The sequence below is a fragment of the Acartia tonsa genome, chromosome 4 (genome assembly GCF_053477335.1).
Source record: "Acartia tonsa isolate MP-2025a chromosome 4, ASM5347733v1, whole genome shotgun sequence".
Taxonomy (NCBI): Eukaryota; Metazoa; Arthropoda; class Copepoda; order Calanoida; family Acartiidae; genus Acartia; species Acartia tonsa.
The window spans coordinates 43,447,463-43,472,015 of record NC_137263.1 but is presented as its reverse complement, the minus strand read 5'-3'; the positions used below and the strand labels follow the sequence as shown (position 1 = coordinate 43,472,015).

General features: G+C 35.8%; 4 protein-coding genes across 8 annotated transcripts; 2 read left to right on the top strand and 2 right to left on the bottom strand.

Moving 5' to 3' along the window:
• Positions 1 to 1,106: 1,106 nt before the first annotated feature.
• Positions 1,107 to 2,669, top strand: LOC145317315 (histone H5-like). Its single transcript, XM_080158337.1, has one exon. It carries the CDS (start codon positions 1,137 to 1,139, stop codon positions 1,698 to 1,700), a length of 564 nt encoding a protein of 187 aa, XP_080014463.1. The 5' UTR covers positions 1,107 to 1,136; the 3' UTR covers positions 1,701 to 2,669.
• Positions 2,670 to 5,788: 3,119 nt separating this feature from the next.
• Positions 5,789 to 9,303, bottom strand: LOC145317334 (histone H3). The gene is made up of 4 exons (XM_080158375.1): positions 9,259 to 9,303; positions 8,092 to 8,156; positions 7,255 to 7,295; positions 5,789 to 6,360 (listed from the first exon to the last, which is right to left on the bottom strand). The coding sequence occupies exon 4, from the start codon at positions 6,350 to 6,352 to the stop codon at positions 5,942 to 5,944; it is 411 nt and encodes a 136-aa protein (XP_080014501.1). The 5' UTR covers positions 6,353 to 6,360; positions 7,255 to 7,295; positions 8,092 to 8,156; positions 9,259 to 9,303; the 3' UTR covers positions 5,789 to 5,941.
• LOC145315480 (histone H4) lies at positions 8,476 to 8,787 on the top strand. The gene has a single exon (XM_080155462.1). It carries the CDS (start codon positions 8,476 to 8,478, stop codon positions 8,785 to 8,787), a length of 312 nt encoding a protein of 103 aa, XP_080011588.1.
• Positions 9,294 to 22,476, bottom strand: LOC145317332 (uncharacterized). 5 transcript variants are annotated; one of them, XM_080158371.1, is made up of 9 exons: positions 22,381 to 22,476; positions 21,249 to 21,816; positions 17,453 to 17,653; positions 17,017 to 17,129; positions 14,201 to 14,346; positions 11,392 to 11,492; positions 11,004 to 11,044; positions 9,988 to 10,101; positions 9,294 to 9,821 (listed from the first exon to the last, which is right to left on the bottom strand). In XM_080158371.1, exons 2-8 carry the CDS (start codon positions 21,802 to 21,804, stop codon positions 10,006 to 10,008), a joined length of 1,254 nt encoding a protein of 417 aa, XP_080014497.1. In that variant the 5' UTR covers positions 21,805 to 21,816; positions 22,381 to 22,476; the 3' UTR covers positions 9,294 to 9,821; positions 9,988 to 10,005. The 5 variants fall into 5 exon arrangements, with proteins under 5 accessions (XP_080014497.1, XP_080014498.1, XP_080014496.1 ...); XM_080158372.1 differs by having other exon boundaries at positions 9,294 to 9,760; positions 10,002 to 10,101; XM_080158370.1 differs by having other exon boundaries at positions 9,294 to 10,101.
• Between the last annotated feature and the right edge of the window lie 2,077 nt (positions 22,477 to 24,553).

Here is a 24,553-nt window from a genome sequence, read left to right as displayed (position 1 = left end):
GCCAGAAATTCGAAGACTGAAAATTATCTTGAAACTATGACATTTTGCTTTTTAACATTTAAAATAGTTATTCATCGCATCTTATTATAGACAGCTTTCCGCGGATATAAAAATGTACAATTATAATATTAAAACTGGTTTTAATCTTTATTTTAATATCCGTGTATCATTGTCTGTAATACGATGATATACATGATTTTTCAGTATGGCTAAGATACGGTTCTAATCCTACGGATATTAATCGGTTTCGAACCCATACTATAAATTAAACTATAAATAGACAAAAAAATATTTCAAAATTTACAATGCAATGTTTAAACTAACTTTAATATATGAAACATTAGGAGAAATCACATAACTAATTTTGTAAGGTAAAATTGAAAAAAAAAACTTAGATTTTTATAAATATAATGTTATGCGATTCCACCTAATATTATTTTTAAATATATATTGCAAAATTATATATAACATCAAAAAAAAACAATATCTTTTACTATAGATTCAAAGCTTTTATATCAAATTTAACTTTTTTTATTAAAATCAATTTTAGAATATTAGTTTTTATATATTTAAAATCATAAAATGAATAAAAACCAAGTAAGAGAATATGTATAAGTGGGAGGGAAGTTTTGTATGTTTAAGGTTTATATTTCGCGGCTAAATATTTTGTGTTTTCTCACTTCTATTTAAATACAATTTTATCCATAAAAACGTACATATATCTATACAAAAATTACACGAAAATAAAGATTAAGAAACTAAAATATAATTTATGAAGAATGAAATTTATTATTTAAATATATTATATGAAAATTTTCATGTTTTTGACCAAATTTAACAAAATATTTTCTTTACTTGTGCTTTTGAACTTAATTTTAGACTTAAAACAAATTAATTTTTAATACAATTTTAACATAATTTTATTTGAAAATTTGTGTAAAATTTTGTAAAAGTTTAAAAAATTTTATTTATTAATTGTTTTAGCTAAAAAATGTATAAAAACTGAGCATATACAAACACAAATATTTTTGTTGTAGTTTCCTTGGTGCTCTCTATTCGGTTCTCTCGGGCATATTAATACAGCGCGAAAATTTGAAAACATCAGAATAACTTCTAAGTTAATCAAATCAATTATCATGACTGCTGAAGCCGCCGCCGCTGCCCCCGCCAAGAAGGTCGTCAAGGCCAAGAAGCCAAAGGCACCCGCTGCCCACCCCAAGTACTCTGTCATGATTGCCGCCGCTCTGGCTGCTCTCAAGGACAGAACTGGCAGCTCCCGCCAGGCTATCCTGAAGTACATCTGTGCCAACTACAAGGTTGATGCCGCCAAGGCTGCTATCCACCTCCGTATGGCTCTGAAGCGTGGAGTCGCCGCCGGTACCCTGAAGATGGCTAAGGCCTCTGGCAAGGGAGCTGGTTGCTACAAGGTCGGAGAGAAGGCTAAGGTTGCCAAGAAGAAGCCTGCTGCTAAGAAACCCAAGGCCAAGAAGCCCGCTAAGAAGGCTGCCAAGAAACCCGCAGCCAAGAAGGCCGCTAAGAAGCCCGCTGCCAAGAAGGCTGCTAAGAAGCCTGCTGCCAAGAAGGCCGCTAAGAAGCCCGCTGCAAAGAAACCCGCAGCCAAGAAGCCTGCTACCAAGAAGCCAGCTGCTAAGAAGCCCGCAGCCAAGAAACCCGCTGCCAAGAAGCCCGTCAAGAAGTAAATTACTTAACTTGACCCGCCTACACTTGTACCTGTAAATAACGCCCTATATAGGGCCAAAACTTTAACAAAATGAGAACATATTCTTAACGTAAAATTAAAACTTTGATCTTGTTCGGAGCTTATACTTTTATTTTGAATTTATGATTTGATGGGGATAGAATTTATTGCTTGCATGTAAAAGGGAGCTAACATTGTAACTGTTAATGCCCACAATTAATTTAAACTATAATGAGTTCTATAGCTTCTGAATTGTAAACTTGAAATACTTAAAATAATATATTAACAGATATAGGGGTGGGGGAGTTATCTTTAACTGGCAAAGGAACTTAAATCTAATCTTAGTAGTTGAAATAGTCGATCTACACTGAAAATAATAATTCTCTTAGGATTTAAAATCATAGTGGAATATTTAAACCCCTTTTCGACGGGGTTAAAAACTAGTCTTAAAACCGTCCCTACCTAAATAAAACAGCCCAAAACCTGTGGTTATAAACATTTTGTCTAAGAAACCAAGGATAGGATCTCTAGGGCGGAGTCAATCCTATTAAATAAAAGTAGTAAGCGTTTTTGTCTGTCGCGAAGGATCCCGCTAAACCGATATTGTTCTCAGTTACAGTGTTCTTATAGGTCCTGGTAAGGTTTTAAACTATTTTTGGGGAAGGTGTCTTTACACCCGTCCCCCCCCAAAATTTTTTATTTTTTTATTTTCTTGAAACTCAATTTTAAAATGGGACAAGGTTAACTTTTCCCTCTCCTACCTTAAGTGCCCCTAGAGGCTTCTAGGGGACGTAGCCGCTAGTGGAAAATAAATGTCAGTTTGGAGACTATCACAGAGATTGCAGTTTTTCAACTTTGTGAATTGGTATACTTAGTCCAATGTCCCATCTAGCTTAGAGCGATTTAAGATTTATACTGTAAACATTGGCGACAAAAATTTTCATTAAAAATGCCTTCTATATAAAAAAAAGGATCTACTGCAGTTCATGGTAAAATATTGCTGGTAACGAATGCTTCCTGGTTACTGGCAATATTAGAAGATTCCTGGATCCAGCAGCACGCATATTCCCCTAAATCCTAGGTTCCTGTTAGCTGGGAATCTGCAAATTTTCCAGGTTACCAGCAATGAGAGAAGATTACTGGCTTACAGGAGATTTTACCCCATACCCCTTTTCACATTTTCTTAGGGGGTAAACAGCAATGATTAATAAGGGACAGTTGCTTCTATTATTTTATTCATAAGGTGGGGGAAGGATATAGGAGAGTTGGATCTTTACCTATAAATTTAACTGTTTCTATTTTCATATCCAATTTCGCGCCAAAATTTGGGCGCGCCTTTTTATTTTTATAATATATTGAAAAATGGGGGAGATTAATTCGTAATTTTCATCGTATTTAATAAATCAATTTTTTTCTAAGTGAGGCTCTGAAATCAAACAGTAAAACAAATGAACTTGAATGCCTATATAGAATGCAAAAACTTAATACGGGTATAGTCCTTTTCACGACATCCCTCCATAAGGAGCGATTCTTCGTATTTTTAAAATGGCTTTTTATAGGTTATTTTAGGTTAGGTTAGGTTATATTGTGTTAGGTGATTGCCCCACAGGGTTAGGTAATTGGCCCCGCAGGGTTAGAGCCCCCCGCAGGGGCTAGAAATAGGAGAAAAGCTACTGTGAAAAATACGAAGAATCGCTCCTTATGGAGGGATGTCGTGAAAAGGACTATACCCCTTAATACTAGTCCCTATAACCTAAACTAACCTAATTATAAAAAAATTCTATAAGGATAACGCCAACAATTCTAGCCTAAATCAACAAAAAGAGTGGCTTAACTGTGACATACAGACCATGAAATCATGTAAGTAATTAGATTATGGCGGGAGATTTTTTTCTTCAAATTATTCTATTCCCTCCCTTGTTTAGACTTTCAAATTTAAATCAATAAACCTTTACACACATATGATTAAATTCGCGCCAAAATTTCGTAGCGCGATTTTTAAAAATTCAATTAACACCATCCCCTCCCCTTTTGAGTCTGTATAAACTTTACGGGAAAGTTTAACACTTTCGCGCCAAAATTTGAATGGTATTTTTTTTTCGTCTCATAAAATACGGGGTTTTAATTGGTGGGTATTTGAGTTAAGATAACGTAACCTCTTGACAAATAGCTAATTGGTTACCCATCTTTAAATTTAAAACTCTGATACTTTTGGCGGGTGTTTCAAATTCAAATTATCTTCCCTCCTTTTTGTGCGTTGTAAACTTGATTAAGCAAGCAAGGTTGACAATATAGCAATATTTTTTTGTTTCGCAATTAAGATCTCACTAACCACTGATTCTATTGAGTTCTTCATTTTAGAGAAGCTTCACAAGGTCCCATGATGGTTTTAGGCTATTTTCTGCCCTCATTCTATCAATTTAAAACGGAGCCTCATGATGCTAGGGGCGCAACTGCTATAATCTATAATACAAAGTAGCTTGATGTCTGTCTCTGTCCGTCCGTCTGAAGCTTAAGATCTCGGTAACCACTGAACCGATCGGATTCTACTCTTCAGGATATATACCTATTGGTCCTGTGGTGGTTTTAAGCTATTTTTTTGGGGGGTGGGACACCCCCAACCCCCCAAAAAACAAAAAAAATCCTAGCAAAGCCCCTAGAGGCTAGGGGCGAAGCCGCTAGTCTACAATATAAAGAAGCGAAGGATTTTAATTTAAAGTAAAACATTTAGGAAAAGTAAGTTACAATTACATAATGAGTTTCATACTTATTTATAAGTAACAGGGTGTCCGCTTTTGTGTGTGTTTGACAGTCTTTGTACACAGAGGGATCTTGCTAACCAATAAACCAAAAAAATATAATAATATTTTTTTCTAGTGGTGGTTTATCTTAGGAGGATTGTGGATGATACTCTCAAATCAACCAAAATAGTTAAAAACCTTCCCAGGACCTACTAACCTTAAAGTTGTGAATTGTTGCAGATCGTAGCAATATTTATAGCTTTTCCTAACTCCCTCAATTAATACAGAAAAACACCACTACCCTCCCACCCCCCATCTCATCAGACAAACATGCCAAAATAGCCACTTTTGAGTTGTGTGAATCTTATCAACCTCTAATTGTGGGGTAAGTGTAATAAAAGGGAAATGGGAATTAAAAAGGGAAATATTGCTTTTTAACAGGAATATTTCAAACATGGCAGTGGCCAGGAATATGCATAAATTGCTGGCAACCAGGAAAGTTAAACATTGGTAGCTCCAGAAATATTTCTTGTTAAGCTGGATCCAGGAATCTTCTAACATTGCCAGGAAATAGGAAGCATTCGTTACCAGCAATATTTTACCATGAACTGCAGTAGATCCAAAAAAAAACAAGGATGGCAACACCCATAAAAGCGAAACAGTAGAATAAATGAACATTAGCCCTTGTAGAGTATCAGACCTGAATAAGCATAAAATAAATGTATAAATCTAATGCTGCATAATTGCTTGAATACAGGATACTGTTCAAGGACGTACATACATTATTAGGATGCTTCGCTTTGTTCTAGGAATCAGTTTTCTAAAAATCAGATGAAAATGATAATTATATCACATGTAAAAAATATTGGTTTATAAAAAATCTTGGCTTTGAAAAATAAAGCATTTTTTCTTGAGAAATTTGATATATAGTGGAGCATTACAGACAGACCTACATCAGGAAAATCTTTATCCAAAATAGGATGACAGTCAAAGCATTACCGATAGACTGACGGACTAAGTAAATTATATTCTGGTAATAACTAATATGCATTTACAAAAATCTTGAATAGCAGCCGAGAAGCCCAGGTTTCTTCCATTAAATTTTGTACAGACGGAAGAACATTTCAAATTATATAGCACCTGCGCTACTATTGGGAAAATGAAATGTTACTTAGTCTAAACCCAATCATCAATCCAAGGGGAAGGCAAGGAAATGTTTACCCACCCCTTCTCACATTAAAAGGCTTGAACATCCCTAATTCAGGTTTAAAGACCATAATATGGATAAGTTATCCTATAAATAACTGTTTAAGACTAGCGTTCATACAAGTAATCTTGAAATGTAAAAAAACTTTCCATTGATGAATTGAACACATACAATTTAAATATCATAGACAAACACACACATTCAACTAATTTAGGAGTTATGAATCTCATATAAGAATAATGTTGTGGTCCTGTAAAGGACCGTTTTCCGTTGGTCAAATAAGGGGGATCAGATTTAAGCACGTTCTCCACGGATTCTCCTGGCGAGCTGGATATCCTTGGGCATGATGGTAACTCTCTTGGCGTGGATGGCGCACAGGTTGGTGTCCTCAAAGAGACCAACCAAGTAGGCCTCGCTAGCCTCCTGCAGAGCCATGACAGCGCTGGACTGGAATCTCAGGTCAGTCTTGAAGTCCTGGGCAATCTCCCTGACCAGACGCTGGAAGGGAAGCTTGCGGATCAGAAGCTCAGTGGATTTCTGGTAACGTCTGATCTCACGGAGAGCAACGGTACCAGGCCTGTATCTGTGGGGTTTCTTAACTCCCCCGGTGGCAGGGGCGGATTTCCTGGCAGCCTTGGTGGCCAATTGCTTGCGGGGAGCCTTTCCTCCGGTAGACTTACGGGCGGTCTGCTTGGTACGAGCCATAGTGGATGCTGAAAATATCAACTTAATCAAATTAAAAGTTCCTAAATATTTATACACATTTTACAATTTGCTCATTTAACTTGCTTTATAATCCGTATTAAGGGAGACAAAAGGTGGCATGTTAAATCGATCAAAATAGTTGGATGGTTTGGGGGTTGGGGATACATAAAGGGGGATTTTTCAATTTTATGTGGATCTACTTTAGGGGTTTAGAAATGGTTAGGGGGTAAAAAAAATGGAGGGAGGGGAACGGGATGGCAGGTGAAATATTTTGGGAGTCCTTCCAAACAACACATGTTAGACAAATTCTATTCCCAGCCTTATAAACAAATATATATGAAAGTTTCTATAAAGATCTCACACATTGCTTTTTGAAACAATGATTACATTTTCACATTTTTATATCATTTCTGAAATAAATTAAATTTTACATTCATTACAAGTTTAGTTCTTTACAGAAGCTTTTGTTAGGTTTAATGGAAATTATTAATGAACTAAATGTCATAAATATAAATACTTCTGAAAGTGGACAATTAATAAAATAGAGATGAATAATCATACTATTTAACAAAAGTACAATTTTTAGAACCTAAAATTTCCACTTTGTTAGTTGCGAAGCTACTCCATACTTTGAAATAAACATCTATATGTCTTAAATTGCCGTCTGTCAGAAACATTCTGAGGGAAACATAAGTTTTTTGGTTTGTATAATTGATATACGACTGAACTTTCTATTGAAGATTCCCTATACCAATGAGCATCTAGTATGGTCAGTCGGTCATTCTACAACTTAAATATTAGAGAATATAGGGTTCATCATTTTTTATTATCTTATCACGTACCTCCCTCTCTTTTTTTGTACTTCACACTTATGGATGTTATCATCCTTGTTTGATGTTTACCTTTTAAAATTTACCAAACAACATCTCCTTGATTTCATAAACTAAAATAGAAAAAGGAGAATTATGTCCAATAATAGGATAACAGAAAATGTATACGTAATTAAATGTATTTAAGACATACCTAAATACACATAGAATTGTATAGTATATTCACTAAAAAAAATTACAAGTCAGAGATTTTCTAGCTAATATTTACACCAAAAAATCTGTAATATTGTAAACTACACCAAGCCAAGCCAAAGAGATTAAAATATTTAAGCGGGAAATTTTTAAAAACAACGTATATATTTTGAAAGGAGGGAATATGAGGGCGGGAAATATTTTATAGAATATAACAAAAAAAAACAGAACAGACATAGATTTAAATAAAAAGACTTGTTTTTAGTAAGAAAACTAAACACAGAAAATATGAAGATATTTTTATTGTTTTGCTTTAGCTGTTAAAACATATTTAATAAATCATTAAAATTAAGCTTGAATTCCTTTAATTTACATTGGATTTTAAATTTGCTTACTTAGTTCTACAAATAAAACTAGTTAAACACAAAGCCTCAAGGGGAGGGCAAATGATGTCAAGAAAAAAACCGTTAAACCATCCCAAAGACATTTATAAAGCTTCCCTAAGACGTACAATCAATGTGGACCGGCAATTTCCGAGATATTCAGCTTCAGACAATACAAACCTGGTTACTTTACATTATAGAATAGCTGCATTTTTTATGTTGCTTACTAGTTTTGTTGATTTAAAGCACAAAATCTTATTAAGATTATAATATGCATCACCTAGAATTAATATCTATTTCTCACATACATAAATCTTATTTAAATATACTGCACCTTTAAATTTATATTTGTAGAGCGTATTTTTAGTTTTCTTTCTGATATTTATCATCCTCTTTTACCTAAAAAAAAATAATTTATTGAACATAAATGTTTGTTTAAAGTTTATTAAGAATTTGTGTTACGCGCGCAAAAGCACACAACAACAACGAGACGCGCATTTGTGTCTATATAGCAGGTGATAATTCTTTAGAGAAAGCTCCGCGCGCAAAAGCCCACAACAACAACGGCTCGATACAAGACGCGCATTTGTGTCTAGCGAGCAGGTGCTCCTCAACAGAATGGACCAATAGGAGTTCACCATATTAAGGAAGGTTGACTATAACTAATAGAGTAGCAGGTCTAGCAACTCAGATTTAATTTTAATCTAATATTATCATCATGACTGGACGCGGCAAAGGAGGAAAGGGACTCGGAAAGGGAGGTGCCAAGAGGCACAGGAAGGTGTTGAGAGACAACATTCAGGGCATTACCAAGCCCGCCATCAGGCGTTTAGCTCGTCGTGGTGGAGTCAAGCGTATCTCAGGACTTATCTACGAAGAGACCCGTGGTGTTCTTAAGGTTTTCCTAGAGAATGTGATCAGAGATGCTGTCACCTACACTGAACACGCCAAGAGGAAGACTGTCACCGCTATGGATGTTGTCTATGCCCTGAAGAGGCAAGGCCGCACTCTGTACGGATTTGGAGGTTAAACTACTGCTCAACGGATAACAACAAACGGTCCTTTATAGGACCAACAAAAAATATCAATTTGAAGAGTTCTTAGTAACTATTCATAATAGAATAGCCTGAAACAGTTTCTCATTACCTTTGTAAATAAATGTTCAATAATATTTCAGATACCTACCGTTTCCAAATAAAATTAGTCGTCCTGCTGTTTTTGTGAAAATAAGCCAGCTAATTACATGCATATATTACAAAATACGATTAAGTCCTGTTTATTTTTAGAAACATATGGTAGAAAATTAATTCTTTCTAATACATGCCCTATACATGTAGTTTAAAACATATGCAGTTCACTTATTTCAAGTTTAAATGCATTTCGTGCAACTTCCACTTAATCAGATGTACACGAGGAAATTAACATGTACTTCGTGGAACTATCCCTTTAAATAAACAATTGCAAAGACTTTATACGTTCATAACATTGTTGTATTCCGTACCTCAGTAATTTCTCTTTATTACATTCGTTCTGCCATTTTTATACTGAAAATTACAAGATTATTTACAAAATATCACTTTCTAACACAATTTTTCATTAATAATTACAAAATAAAATAAATTCATAAAACAAGTGGCGTGCCAGGGTGAGAAAAAGGGGAAGAAAGTTCTTCGTAATATCTTAGGTAGTCCCCCTTACTACACACCACTGAATAAAAACATTTAAAATCTTTAATAAAGTTTCATATTTACAAGTCAGTCATTGATAACTACATAATAACAAAATTGGTTTACTGGTTTAGAAAAAATACTAGTAATTTAATTAAAGTTACAGATAACGCCATTGAGTAATTTAGAAAATTTAATTTATGCCGAAAATAAACCATCTATTATATAAAATATTGTACTGCTTATCTTAAGTTAGGTTAAGCAGGAATAGAATTCAGACTGCCCCCCCCCCCCTACAAATTAAAATGAAGAGACGGGGTGGGGGTAAAGTGGTTTCTCGTATTCATTTGAATCCGGTGGATAGGAACCGGTTCTCATGAATACGAAAAAACTATGTCTAGCATCGTATTATATCCAGTTTTCTACGAATATAGAAATGTACAATCATAAGATTAAAACTAGTTTTTTAGCCGGTGCCTTCGGCACCACGGGGCTAAAAAAACTAGTTTTAATCTTATAATTGTACATTCTATATCCGCGGAAAGCCGTTTATAATACGATACGAGAAATAACTATTACAATCATAACTTAGTCATATAGCTAATACTTGTTTGTTGATATTTCCTTGATTTCACAGGATCGCTGAAGTAGTGAAGTAGTGAAGATGTTAATTCACTGGATTTGGAATATTTCATCTTCAGAAAACCTAACGTGCCCTTTAGTTTACTGTATTTATTTATTACGAACAATTTCTTTGTTTGAAAGAAACTACTTATCATTTAAAATTGTGAAAGATAAGAGGCAAAATGACGCTTTTAGACTACAAGTGAACTACTTTAGTTTGGGTTAGGTTAAGTAATTGTAAAAAGTGACCCGTAGGGGCAGTATTCCTGTATATTTTTTTACTATAAAATTAAATTTAAGGGAGAGAGATATTTCTGTGGTCAAGAAAGTCGTTTGATGGGTATTTATCGCATCGTATTTTACTTAGACAGCTTTCCGCGGTTATTAAAGGGGTAGTTTCACGAAATGCATTTGAACTTAATTTAGTGAACCGCATATTTTTTCCTGTTTAATTGGTTAAACTGCATTTATATGGCATATAATTGAAATAATTTCAATTTTCTACCATGTAGGTTTAAAAATATTAAGACTTAAAAATCTTCTTTTTAAATTGCATATATCACAAAAAGACTATTTTCAAGTCTTGATATTTTCAAAACTACGTAATAGAAAATTGAAATTCTTTCAAATATATGCCATATAAATATAGTTTAACCCAATAACTAGCAAAAAATATGTGGTTCACTAATTTAAGTTCAAATGCATTTCGTGAAACTACCCCTTTAAAATTGTAAGATTAAAACCAATTTGTTAGAACCAAAGGGCCGAAAGCCATAACTTACAAAATTGTTATAATTTTAAGATTTTATTTTAATATTTGCATAAAATTGTCTTTAATACGATGCTAAACATGATTTTTCAGTATAGCTAAGAACCAGTTCTAATCCAGCGGATATTAATCGAATCAATGCTGAATATTAAATTACCATTTTTTATTGGTGAAATAATCTTTCCTTTGACTAATTTGCAGGATGTCTGTTCTAATAGGGCAGCCACCTTAAATACAATTACAGTCATTTACAATATATTACTTTTATTAAATCCAGTTGAAAAGAATTCTTAAAGGCGAAGCTTTTCTATATTTAGGGTCGGTCCGTCCGTCCGTCCGCAACGGTTTTCCTTTGATTACCATTGGCGATTAAAATTAAATGTAAAATGTTGCATAATCAAATTACTTAAATATTTATTAATAGCTTTACTTTGGAGAAGCTTAGAAGGGTTAAGAACCAAAAGGGACCTATCAAAAGCCTTTCTGTTAAGAAGAACCAATTCGTTCAAAAGGTTGCGAGATCTTTTAGCACAAACAGACAGGATGCCTCTTTAATACTGTTTGAGGATTTAACCGTAAAATACGTACACGACTTGGTTGGTGTTTCTGCTCCATGGGTTGCCGAATCCTGTTGGTCCGTGGATTCCAGTCTTAGTCTCAACATAACAAAATTCTCTAAAAATAAAAGTTCAAAAACATTTCAAATATTAAAATACCAAGGATGACAAAATCCATAAATACTCCTGTGGATGTTTTATACTTAATTTTGCTCAATAATGATGGAAATGTTGAAAAAAAGTTTCAGTTGTCCATCTTATACAGTAGCCGATAAAATCAGATGTAAACGCTAAAAACGGCTGAAAAGCTGCTTAAAACCCGTCCGACCGCGATGAAAGTTTTATACTTAATTATGTTTCATATTGATGGGAATGATGACAAGAAGTTAAGCCGTCCATACTTTACGGTAGCCGAAAAAAAATAGATGTAAAACGCATAAGCTGCAAACCGACATGGATGATTCTTAATAAAGGGGGGGGGGGGGGGGGTAATGTAACCATCAATGCACAAACGGCAATTTCGTAATGAAACTTGGCATGAATAAACCTTAATAGGTCTATTTTCCCTGAAGCAAATAAAAAGTTGGAAAAGTAATGGCTAACGGCTGCCGGCTCAGCTGTTTTGCAGTTTTTGAGCTTTTGTTGGGGCAAAATTATCGATGATAATACAATTAAACTTTTTAAACATTTTTAGCACCAGCTGCATAACACCTAGAACCAACTAAAAACGGTTGGTGGAAGCTATAAAATGCTATGAGTATAATTTTAATACCAAATGGCAAATAATGTACAAAAATTATTCAAAAAGTTGATTCCTACGTAATTACTGATGGATTTGTCCTGAAAATAGCCCAAAAATGACTAAAAGGCTAAGCCAGCCATTACTTTTCCAAGTTTTTATTCGATTTAGGGAAAATAGACCTACCAAGGATTACTCATGCCAAGTTTAATAACGAAATTCGGATTCTAAGTACAATTTGCGCATTAATTACGAAATGGTTGCATTATGCATTAACCCCCCCCCCCCCTAGATATACCACACTTTTCTGGGATCTTGCTGAGTCAAGTATCAACTGTTGGGAATATCAAAGGATGACTCCATGCAAAATTTGAGCCGGATCCGGCCAAAACCGGCCGTGAATTTTATGAAAAACCGGTTTTTAGGGGGTATCTGTAAATCGATTCAGCTGGAGCAAAACCTGTTAGAGGTACAAAAAATTTTACTTTACATGAAATTTAGCCAATGCAATTGCCTACAAAAATGTACTTCATCATCAACTTGATTGGACAACTCTTTCCCCTCCTAAATGTCCATTAAAACCTCGGAAACGGCAAAAATCGCCAAAAATCGCGCCTTCGGCGGCAAATAACGGCTAAACGGTCAGCCGGAGGCGAATGAAACATAAATAAAGAAATGTCTGCCTCAAAAAGTTGTTCAACATCAAAGAGATGCTTGAAGTCTCTAAAACGACTCCTTCCCCTCCTTTAAGGGGAAAAACTGAAAAAACGTGATTTTCAAAAGTATGCCCACTTCGTGGGTGTGGGGGGCACTGAACCCGTCACCCCAGGGTCACCAAATATAAAGTCTAGGCGGCCCACAATGCTGAATTTTCACCAAGTGAAAGTCTTGTGTCATTATCTTTTATGAGAAAAAAGTTATTAATTAATTAAAATTTCAAATTGTGATTTTTTGATGGATTTCTTTGATGAAATGACAGGCTGGTCAATTTTTAGGCCATTTTTTGCTGTTTTCGGCCCGCCACGCCCAAACGGTTTGAGATAATCTCACGGGACCTTTTGCCCGACCTAAGCCTGGTTATTTGTAAGGTCTAAGAAAAAAAAAATCCCGGATTGGATGAAGCACGACGTCGCTGCGTGCCGTCAAAAATCGCTGGTCGGCTCATTTTGCCCCCTCAAACCCTCACCTCGTGCCATTTTTCTGTGTAAAGATTATAATGCGTAAGTCTGTTTTTTTTCCTAGACCTCACAAATAACCAGACTTAGGTTGGGCAAAAGGTCCCGTGAGATTATCTCAAACCGTTTGGGCGTGACGGCCCAAAAACCGCAAAAAATGGCCTAAAAATTGACCGGCCTGTCATTTCATCAAAGAAATCCATCAAAAAATCACAATTTGAAATTTTAATTAATTAATAACTTTTTTCTCATAAGAGATAATGACACAAGACTTTCACTTGGTGAAAATTCAGCATTGTGGGCCACCTAGACTTTATATTTGGTGACCCTGGGGTGACGGGTTCAGTGCCCCCCACACCCACGAAGTGGGCATACTTTTGAAAATCACGTTTTTTCAGTTTTTCCCCTTAAAGGAGGGGAAGGAGTCGTTTTAGAGACTTCAAGCATCTCTTTGATGTTGAACAACTTTTTGAGGCAGACATTTCTTTATTTTTGTTTCATTCGCCTCCGGCTGACCGTTTAGCCGTTATTTGCCGGAAAAAACCGGTTTTTCATAAAATTCACGGCCGGTTTTGGCCGGATCCGGCTCAAATTTTGCATGGAGTCATCCTTTGATATTCCCAACAGTTGATACTTGACTCAGCAAGATCCCAGAAAAGTGTGGTATATCTACTCCCCCCCCCTTTATGCTACATAATGTTGGAAATGTTGACAAGATGTTACAGCCGTCTTTTAACCAAATTTTTTAGCCAACGTATGAGTTAGCATGTTTATAAAACTTTACAATCAAATGTGCCCTGTATTTATACCCACAAATTAGAGTCAGTCAATTCGAGAAATCTGCAGAAAAAATTTCGAGCGGCGTTGGACATTTTGAACCGTTAAAATAGCTTCGCTACTTAAAAACTATACCTGTAGTCTCCCAGACACCTTCCAAATCCCGGACAACCATCACAGTGATTGTGGAATTTTCCACAGGCAAGTGTCGGGTCTGGCGTGCACAGGTTTGTCACGTAGTAACGTCCATCTGGACAATCATTTGGTTCTAGCTCGTGAGCCTAAAATATTTAATATATTTTAATGTGAAGATTTTCTATTATAATGGTCCGTCGTTGGTCCGTCCTTCCGGACCAGGGTTGGCATTAAAAAACGGTTGGATCCGAATCTACAAGCCTTGGAAATGCAACTGGAAGCTTGGAAATATGTAATATCTAACAATATTTTTAGATTCTCAAATACAACAAAAAAAACCTGGGTTTTATTAAAAAAACAAGGATGACAACATCCATAAGTAGCGAAGCCCAAAAATTCATCGATGGGAATACGGTTGTTTTCTTAAAACGACAGGAAATTAAATTTTTATATCCTTAACTTAAAAAATTTTAAAAATCGGACTAAATACATAATAGAAATGGAAAAATAAGGAAAAAATTAAAAATAGCCAAAAAACCTGCAAAATGGCAGTTTGATTGTCATGGTTGTTTTCTTTAAACGACAGGAAATTTAATTTTGATATCTGTAACTGAAAAAATTTTGAAAATCAGACCATAAACACCAAAGATATGGAGAAAAATGTGAAAAATACAAAAAAAGCCTAAAACCTGTTTAAAGGTGGTCTGACTGCCATAGTTTTTTTTTTTTTAAATGTCAGAAAATTTAATTTTGATATCTATAACTGAAAAAATTTTGGAAATCGGACCATAAACACCAAAGATATGGAGAAAAATGTGAAAAATACAAAAATAGCCTTAAACCTGCTAAAAAGCGCTCCGACCGCCATTGATGTGTTTTAGTTAATTGTGCTCCTTATTAATATGAATGTTGTCAAAAAATTTCAGCATTCTATCTTTTATAGAAGCTGAGTAAATCTCATTTCCCCCATAGCGTTACGGACTGACTGACTGACGGACTGACTGACGGACAAAGTGAATTATAGAGTAGCTTCGCTACTAACAAACAAACACTGAGCTGGGTTATTTTTTATAACCCCGTTTTTTCCAACCCTAGTCCGGACCATTGTAACGTTTATCGTTTATTTACTAAGTATATTTGCGATAACTTTTATTTAATGAAATCTTCCAATTTTTAACATGTACAAAACGGCCTGCTTAATTGCTTCAAGATCCATGTCAGATCTATATAGGAAATAAATGTCTATAAACGAGCTCAAGTTTTCCAAGGAATATTTGTTTAAAACTCATAGTGCTCCAATAATCCATAATAAAATCTCATTGCCCAGAACGATAAGACCCATTATTTCACTTTATTAAAAATAAATTCCTTTTTTTAATTTCATGTTGCTATTTACCTTATATCAATGTATTTAATTTCTAATCATAAAAAAGAAAATTTAAATTTATAATATAATAAATTTAAGAAAACTCTGTTTTAAAAGAATTCGATTGTGGCGACACTTTGTGTGTTCAAATATTAAACTAAAATTGTAATCATCATCATTAACCCTTTGGTGATGGTAATGTAAAGAAAAAAATATAATTTAAAAAATCTTTTTAAAATCATTTAGATTATTAAATATTTACTTTCTTTTAGATAGTAATGCCGGTCGAGGAAAATAGATTTATTGAGAAATAGATATGCATATAGAAAACTAGCCAATAGGGAGATAATTATATCGAGCCAACTCTAGTTTAAGCATATTAGAATAGTCCAATCTATTTCAAACTTGGCATGATGATAGGGTAGTACTTTTACACCAATAATTATAATCTAGAGAGGGGTTAATTTTATGTTTCTTAATTGTTTTTTTTTAATCCCTTAAAGGGCGAATACAGGTTGAATATGATATTAGCTTAGATAATAGGTGCCATTCCATAGATTATAAATAACTTAAAATATTGACATATTCAATTGTATATGTCTGTTTATAGCTTAAAACCCGTCAATCTGAAGACAATATTATGTAATTAGTGTGGTTCCCTAAGAACTCAAACACCCTAGCATCACACAAGGCTTCGTAGCAAGGTTGAATTAAAAAGCTTTCGTTAAATGATAGTCGTAATAACGTGGAAACCAATTAATCAGGAGTAAATATACCCTCCTTCTACCTTCATAAAGTAAATTATTTAAAAGTTAAAAAAATATCAAATAATGTAAAAAGTAAAAAAAAATAATCGATAAAATTTTCTTGGAGGAAGAATGATTTCAGATCCCTGTTTTTTTGTGGCCGTGTGTGTGTGTGTTGAAAATGCGTACTCAAGGGTGTTTATATCATCATGAATTAATCAAAGATATCTATACAGAAAATAAACTTTAAGACGTATTATTTACCCTGTCAATACTCCTGAAGCCCTTCTACGCAAATTATTTTTACGCTTTTTAAAAATTAAATAAACTAGTATATAATCTAAAATAATAAACATTTAAATTATCTTTTAAGATGCGTGCCAATGAAATAGTCAATCAAACTTAAGCAAAATAGTCAAAAAAAAAGTCTTGTAAAAGGCTAAAATAAACGATTTTGTCGGCAATCTGATTTATTATATATATGTTCAATTAAAACATAAAATTGCAAAATCTACTTAAGGATTTTTTTGAATTTTTAAATTTGGCATAGATATTCTAAAAGTATGTAATGGCACCTTTGATATAAGCTCATATCATATCGAACCTATATTCGCCCTCTAAGATCCTTGCGCAGACAAAAAGATGATGTCTACCCAAAAGACAAAAGACTTAAGGAGTGATGTTGCTAATGATAAAATCCTAACCTCGCACACAACGGTGGCACTCTCCCTATCTTCCTCGTAATCATTGCCCCCAAAGTCAGGTTGGTACAACAACTTGCGCAGTGTCACCTTCACCTGGTGGTCGCAGTAATCTCCTAAATAAATATCGCATTGTATTATACATAGATAGACAGGTTTCGACTGATATTTAAAATGAAAACAGACTAACATATGATATCAGGGATTAACCAAACGAATTAAATCTTATTTTCGTGGAAAATTCTCAATAGTACGATAGCTAACGGACATGCCAATACTTCCAATGGATTAAATAATGCTGAAATGGTTTTTCAGGGGCATAAATTTTAAATATTCTGAAAGGGTATAAATTATATAGGATGCCTGTTTTGCTAAGACTAAGTTTGTATCTGATCCTTATACATGATAGAACTATAGAGACGCAACTATACCAAGTCACCTGGCCATTCGAAGAGTACCGTATCCAGATTTCCGCCCTCCGGAACCTTCAGGACACCTCTCATCAATCCAGAAAGCATGCACTTGCTCAGATTGGTGAACTTCTTGACCCCGAGGCTCTTGAGCATGGCGTACACCTCAGTACAGCTTAGCATACCAGTTCTCTTTATTCCACTCCGCTGCCAGCAATCATTGTTTGGACCTTGAAAACAAAAAAATATTGTTGATACAGCTAATGGCTTCGTCCCAAGCATTCTGGGACTCTATTCAAATTGAAAGTGTAGGCAGAAAAATAGCCTAAATCAATCCAGAGAAAAAAATCCTTTTGAATCAATCCAAAGAATTTATTATAAAAGGGGGGGGGGGGGGTTAATGCAACCATCTCGTAATCAATGTATAAATGGCACTTAGAATTCGAATTTTGATCTGAAATTTTACATGAGTAATCCTTGGTAGGTCTATTTTCCCTAAATCGAACAAAAAGTTGGAAAAGTAACGGCTGGCAGCTGGCGGCTCAGCCGTTTAGCCATTTTTTGCCTATTTTCAGGGCAAATTCATCATTAATTACGTAGGAATCAACTCTTAAAAACATATTTTTGGTTTAATTCATGTTAAATGATAGCAATAACCATTTTTAAAATTTCTAGTGCCAGCTGCTAAACGGCTAGAACCGGCTGAAAACGGCTGGGAGCCGCCAAGAGTATGATGAGTAGATAGGGCATGTGACATGTCTAGGGGTAAGTTTTTATGGTTGCTGAGCCCAAAAATGCTACCAAAAATAGTGGCAGCCCATCCATATGGCAGCTGGGTAACAGCTGCAGCTCAGCTGGTGGCGGCCAAGAGTAGAATAAGTAGATGGGGCTTGTGACGTGTCTTGGGGTAGGTTTTTATGGGTGCTGAGCTCAATACTACTACAAAAAAATAGTGGCAGCTCATCCATATGGCAGCTGGGTAACGGCCGCTGCTCAGCTGGGAGCGGCTAAGAGTAGAATGAGTAGATGGGGCTTGTGACGTATCTAGGGGTAGGTTTTTATGGGTGCTGAGCTCAATACTACTACAAAAAAATAGTGGCCGCCCATCCATATGGCAGCTGTGTAACGGCCGCAGCTCACCTTGGAGTGGCCAAGAGTAGAATGAGTAGATAGGGCTTGTGACATGTTTAGGGGTAGGTTTTTATGGTTGCTGAGCTCAAAACTGCTACCAAAAATAGTGGCGACCAATCCACATGGCAGCTGGGTAACAGCTACAGCTCAGCTGGGAGCGGCCAAGAGTAGAATGAGTACATAGGGCTTGTGAGGTGTCTAGGGTTAGGTTTGAATGGATGCTGAGCTCAAAAATACTACCAAAATAGTGGCCGCCCATCCATATGGCAGCTGGGTAACGGCCGCAGCTCACCTTGGAGTGGCCAAAAGTAGAATGAGTAGATAGGGCTTGTGACATGTTTAGGGGTAGGTTTTTATGGTTGCTGAGCTTAAAACTGCTACCAAAAATAGTGGCGACCAATCCACATGGCAGCTGGGTAACAGCTACAGCTCAGCTGGGAGCGGCCAAGAGTAGAATGAGTACATAGGGCTTGTGAGGTGTCTAGGGTTAGGTTTTAATAGGTGCTGAGCTCAAAAATACTACCAAAAATAGTGGTGGCCTATCCATATGGCAGCTGGGTAACAGCTGCATCTCAGCTGGGAGCGGCCAAGAGTAAAATGAGTACATAGGGCTTGTGACGTGTCTAGCTGAGCTGTAGCTGTTACCCAGCTGCCATGTGGATGGGCCGCCCCTATTTTTGTTAGTATTTTTGAGCTCAGCGCCCCTAAATACCTACCCCTAGACACGTCACAAGACCTATCTACTCATTCTACTCTTGGCCGCTCTCAGCTGAGCTGCAGCCGTTACCCAGCTGCCATGTGGATTGGTCGCCACTATTTTTGTAGTAGTATTGAGCTCAGCAAACATTAAAACCTACCCCTAGACACGGCACAAGCCCTATCTACTGATTCTACTCTTGGCCGCTCCCAGCTGAGCTGCAGCTGTTACCCAGCTGCCATAGGGATTGGCCGCCCCTATTTTTGGTAGTATTTTTGAGCTCAGCACCCCTAAAAACCTGCCCCTAGATACGTCACAAGCCCTATCTACTCATTCTACTCTTGGCCGCTCTCAGCTGAGCTGCAGCCGTTACCCAGCTGCCATATGGATGGGCTGCCACTAATTTTTGTAGTAGTATTGAGCTCAGCACACATAAAAACCTACCCCTAGACACGGCACAAGCCCTATCTACTGATTCTACTCTTGGCCACTCCCAGCTGAGCAGCAGCTGTTAACCAGCTGCTATAGGGATGGGCTGCCACTATTTTTGGTAGCATTTTTGAGCTCAGCAACCATAAAAACCTACCCTTAAACATGTCACAAGCCCTATCTACTCTTCATACTCCTGGCCGCTCTTAGGTGAGCTGCGGCCGTTACCCAGCTGCCATATGGATGGGCATCTTCTATTTTTGGTAGTAGTATTAAGCTCAGGACCCATAAAAACCTACCACTAGACACGTCACAAGCCCTATCTACTCAATTTACTCATGGCCGTTCCCAGCTGAGCTGCAGCTCTTACCCAGCTGCCATATGGATGGGCCACCACTAATTTTGGTAGTATTTTTGAGCTCAGCACCCATAAAAACCTACCCTTAGGCAATAGACATGTCACAAGCCTACCCCTAAACATGTCACAAGCCCTATCTACTCTTCATACTCTTGGCCGCTCTAAGGTGAGCTGCGGCCGTTACCCAGCTGCCATATGGATGGGCTGCTTCTATTTTTGGTAGTATTATTGAGCTCAGCACCCATAAAAACCTACCCCTAGACACGTCACAAGCCCTATCTACTCATTCTACTCTTGGCCGCTTAAAGGTGAGCTGCGGCCGTTACCCAGCTGCCATATGGATGGGCAGCCACTATTTTTGGCAGTATTTTTTGAGCTCAGCACCCCTAAAAACCTACCCCTAGACATGTCACAAGCTAAACCTACTCATTCTACTATTGGCCACTCCCAGCTGAGCTGCGGCCGTTACCCAGCTGCCATATGGATAGGCTGCTTCTATTTTTTTGTAGTAGAATTGAGCTCAGCACCCATAAAAACCTACCCCTAAACACGTCACAAGCCCTATCTACTGATTCTACTCTTGGCCGCTCCCAGCTGAGCTGCAGCTGTTACCCAGCTGCCATATGGATGGGCCGCCACTATTTTTGGTAGCATTTTTGAGCTCAGCAACCATAAAAACCTACCCCTAGACATGTCACATGCCCTATCTACTCTTCATACTCTTGGCGGCTCCCAGCCGTTTTCAGCCGGTTCTAGCCGTTTAGCAGCTGGTACTAGAAATTTAAAAAATGGTTATTGTTATCATTTAACATAAATTAAACCAAAAATATGTTTTTAAAAGTTGATTCCTACGTAATAAATGATGAATTTGCCCTGAAAATAGGCAAAAAACGGCTGAGCCGCCAGCTGCCAGCCGTTACTTTTCCAATTTTTTGTTCGATTTAGGGAAAATAGACCTACCAAGGATTACTCATGCAAAATTTCAGATCGAAATTCGAATTCTAAGTGCCATTTATACATTGATTACGAGATGGTTGCATTAAAAACCCCCCCCCTTTAATCAATAGCCCAAACTAATCCCAGTTCGTTCTTTTAAGCTTTTTTAAAATTGAGAATTTAATCGTTTAATTGCAGTGGTTAGTGGGATATTAATGAACAAACAAAAAACGCATACTATCGGAATGCATAGCATATACAAAATTAAACAGACCTGGGTTGCAATCTTTGACACATTTGCCAGATTTCTTGGCCAAAACAGCTGATCTCTTGGTGGAGGTAGAAGCTGCCTGTTTCTTGGTGCTCTTTGATGTTGTTGGCTGATAACCTTTCTTGCCAGAAATAGTAGACTTTGATTTAGCAGCAGCTTTAACATTAGTAGTTTTAGAAGCAACAGACTTGTTGGCAGTTTTTGCAGTGATGGATTTCTTGGTTGGTTTTGTGACAGTTGACTTAACAGCAGCTTTTGTAGCAGCAGACTTGTCAGTAGCATTTGGTTTTTTAGACTCCTTTGCTAATTTGGTGGTTTTGGAAGCATCAGCTCTTCTTTTGCTCAGTTTGTCAGCAACCAAAGCCGTGTCAGGAGCTAACTTTATGCTCTTACTAGACCTTCTTGAGGCTTGGCGACTGGATGCTCTTTTTACCTGTTGATTGACTGACTCGTTGACATTCTTTGAGTGAGGCTGATGGTTAGTCTCAGCTATTGCTTTGATTCTTCTAGATGATCTTCTTTGACTATTTGTTGCCTCTTCCACTTGTGCGCTTGACATCTTGGTTAAATCCTGAATTATATCATCCTTATTTAAAAGTAAGAGGATGTCTGTCTGTGTGTATGTAACTTAAGATCTGTCTAACCACTATACCGATAAGGTTCTCCTTTATAGTGTAGCTTCTTATAGGTCTAGAAACTAAAGGGGGGGCGGGGGTAAGTTCTGACACTTTTTCGTAAACAGTGACTTTGTCTTTGGAATAAGAGGATAGATTATTTCACAAAAAATTCCTTTTGGGATGTAGTTTTCCTATTTTTGAAAAGATTTTGGTTTTGGCCTCCAGGTTGAAAAATAAAAAAAATTTTTTTTGATGAGTTAGAATCTTTTTCATTTTTACTTGTCCACAAGATAACCTGGAGGCCTGCAGCACCTGAACCTGGAGGCCAAATCCATTTTTTTAAAATAGGAAAACTACATCTCAAAAAAAAATATTTGTTAAATAATCTATCCTCTCACTCCAAAGACAAAGCCTATAATCACTGTTTACGCTAAAGTGTCAGAACTTACCTCCTTAAAGAAGATTATGCTACAATTAAAGTCTTAATCTTAACTAAAAAAAGTCAAAAAAATCTTTACCTATTGGCCTATCTAAAATATTTCAAGCTCAAATATAATCTGTATTAAATCTGAAAAAGTAACAATTCATTAAAACATTATACATAAAAAAAGAAAAAAAACATGAAGTAAAAGTGGCGTTGCAAGAAATTGTATCCTGATAAAACAAACTAAACTTTTCCTCCGATCAATATTAAACATCTAATTTAACATACAATTAATATAGGAAACTTTATGACAGTGTTATCACTTAATAAGGGGGGGGGGGGGGGGTTAATGCAACTATCTCATAATCAATGATTAATAAGCACTTATAATTCGAATTTCGATCTGAAATTTTGCATGAGTAATCCTTGGTAGGTCTATTTTCCCTAAATGGAACAAAAAGTTGGAAAAAGTAACGGCTTGAGGCTCAGCTGTTTAGCCGTTTTTTGCCTATTTCCAGGGCAAATTCATCATTGATTACGTAGTAATCAACTTTTTAAAACATATTTTTGGTTTAATTCATGTTAATTGATAGCAATAACCATTTTTTAAATTTCTAGTACCAACAGCTACCGGCTCACACCCTGCCTTAACAAAATAAAGGATAAACAAAAATTACCATGAAAACGGACAATGCAGCGTTCAAATAGGACCTAGAGACAAGTAAAATCCATTGAGAATGAAATCCTAGCTGTTCCTTCTTGCCAGATATTTAAATTTTAAGATTTAAGGTTAAAAATCACTCAATTCGCCAAATATACAAGGGAAATCTACTTTTAATGCAGGAAGATGAGATATTTTTTATGTAAATCAGGCTTCTGAGGACACTTTTTAAATCAAATATAATCTTAGTCATGTAAAATCAATAAAACAGTTGTTATTTGACTTGAATCTGGTTAACATATTTTTGTGTTTTACTTGTTTTCTTAATCATCTCAATTATTAGAGCACAGAATTCTTTACACAATGTGTATACACTTAGAATAGAGATGTCTAGAGAAACCCTCTGTAAATCAGCCAATAGGATAACTCTGGAAGAACAATCTGGCTATGTTATTGGCAAAGATGTGTGTATGTACAGCATGACCCTCGAAAAAGTATTTTTAAGCATCTGCAGCCCATATTTCTCAATGAATTATCAAAAAATGTATATGTTCTTGTTCTCTGTAGATTTCCACATAAGTAGATATAAAAATATTTTTTTTACATCAATTAACAGCTGAGATTTTTTGAGCCAAAGTTTTGAAAAAGTGGCTGAGGAAAAAGTAACTTTTCAAGAAAAATGTTTTTTAAAGTAAAATGACGTGTTTTCCTCATAATTTCAATACTTTTTATAAAACTTATATAAAGATGTTTCCAAGAAATTTATTTCATGCTGAAAGCACTTTTTTCACTTGCTCTAAAAGGCATTTTTAGATTAGTGTAAATTGCAAAAACACCCTTACAGAAAGAAATCCTATAAAAAATAGTAGCAAATTGAAAGTTTACATAAACAGAAATCAAACACTTTTTATTTTATCAAAATAAGTTAAAAAACCAAAAAGTTACAGCTACAAACTTTTATCAAACATTTAATAATTTAAATGATTTTTATGTGTCTTAGATTAATTTAAGTGGGCGTGAATTTATTGGTAAAGGTTGCGCTAATCCTTCTGGTAATGAGCATAAATTGGGGAGGGGTTTATTTAAGGTCATATTAATAAGTGGGAGATATTATAAGATTTGAGGGAAAATGGTTATAAGAAAAATGTATTCAGTAAAATTTAAAAAGTAGTTTTTTTATATGTAAAAGTAACGTTTTTAAATGCAATAAAAAATGTATCAATTGTAAACTTGCTCTTCTTTCTTATTTGTTTTTTAACTGGTTGATAAAAAGTAATATACTAATAAAAAACTAAGAAATATTTAGCAATATCCAGTTTCTCAAGCACTTTTTCCAAACTTTGGCTTTAAAAATCTCGGCTGTTAATTGATGTAAAAAAAAATATTTTGATATCCTTTGATGTAGAAAATTATAGAGAACAAGTACATATGAATCTTTTAATATTTTATTGAGAAATATAGGCTGCAGATGCTTAAAAATACTTTTTCGAGGGTCATGCTGTATGTATGTAGCCTTGATTCTCTGAAGTTAGGATTCAGATGCACGAGGAGATGTGATGTGAGAATCCTTTGGCCAATCATAGATTGGTAATCTTCGCACACAGCT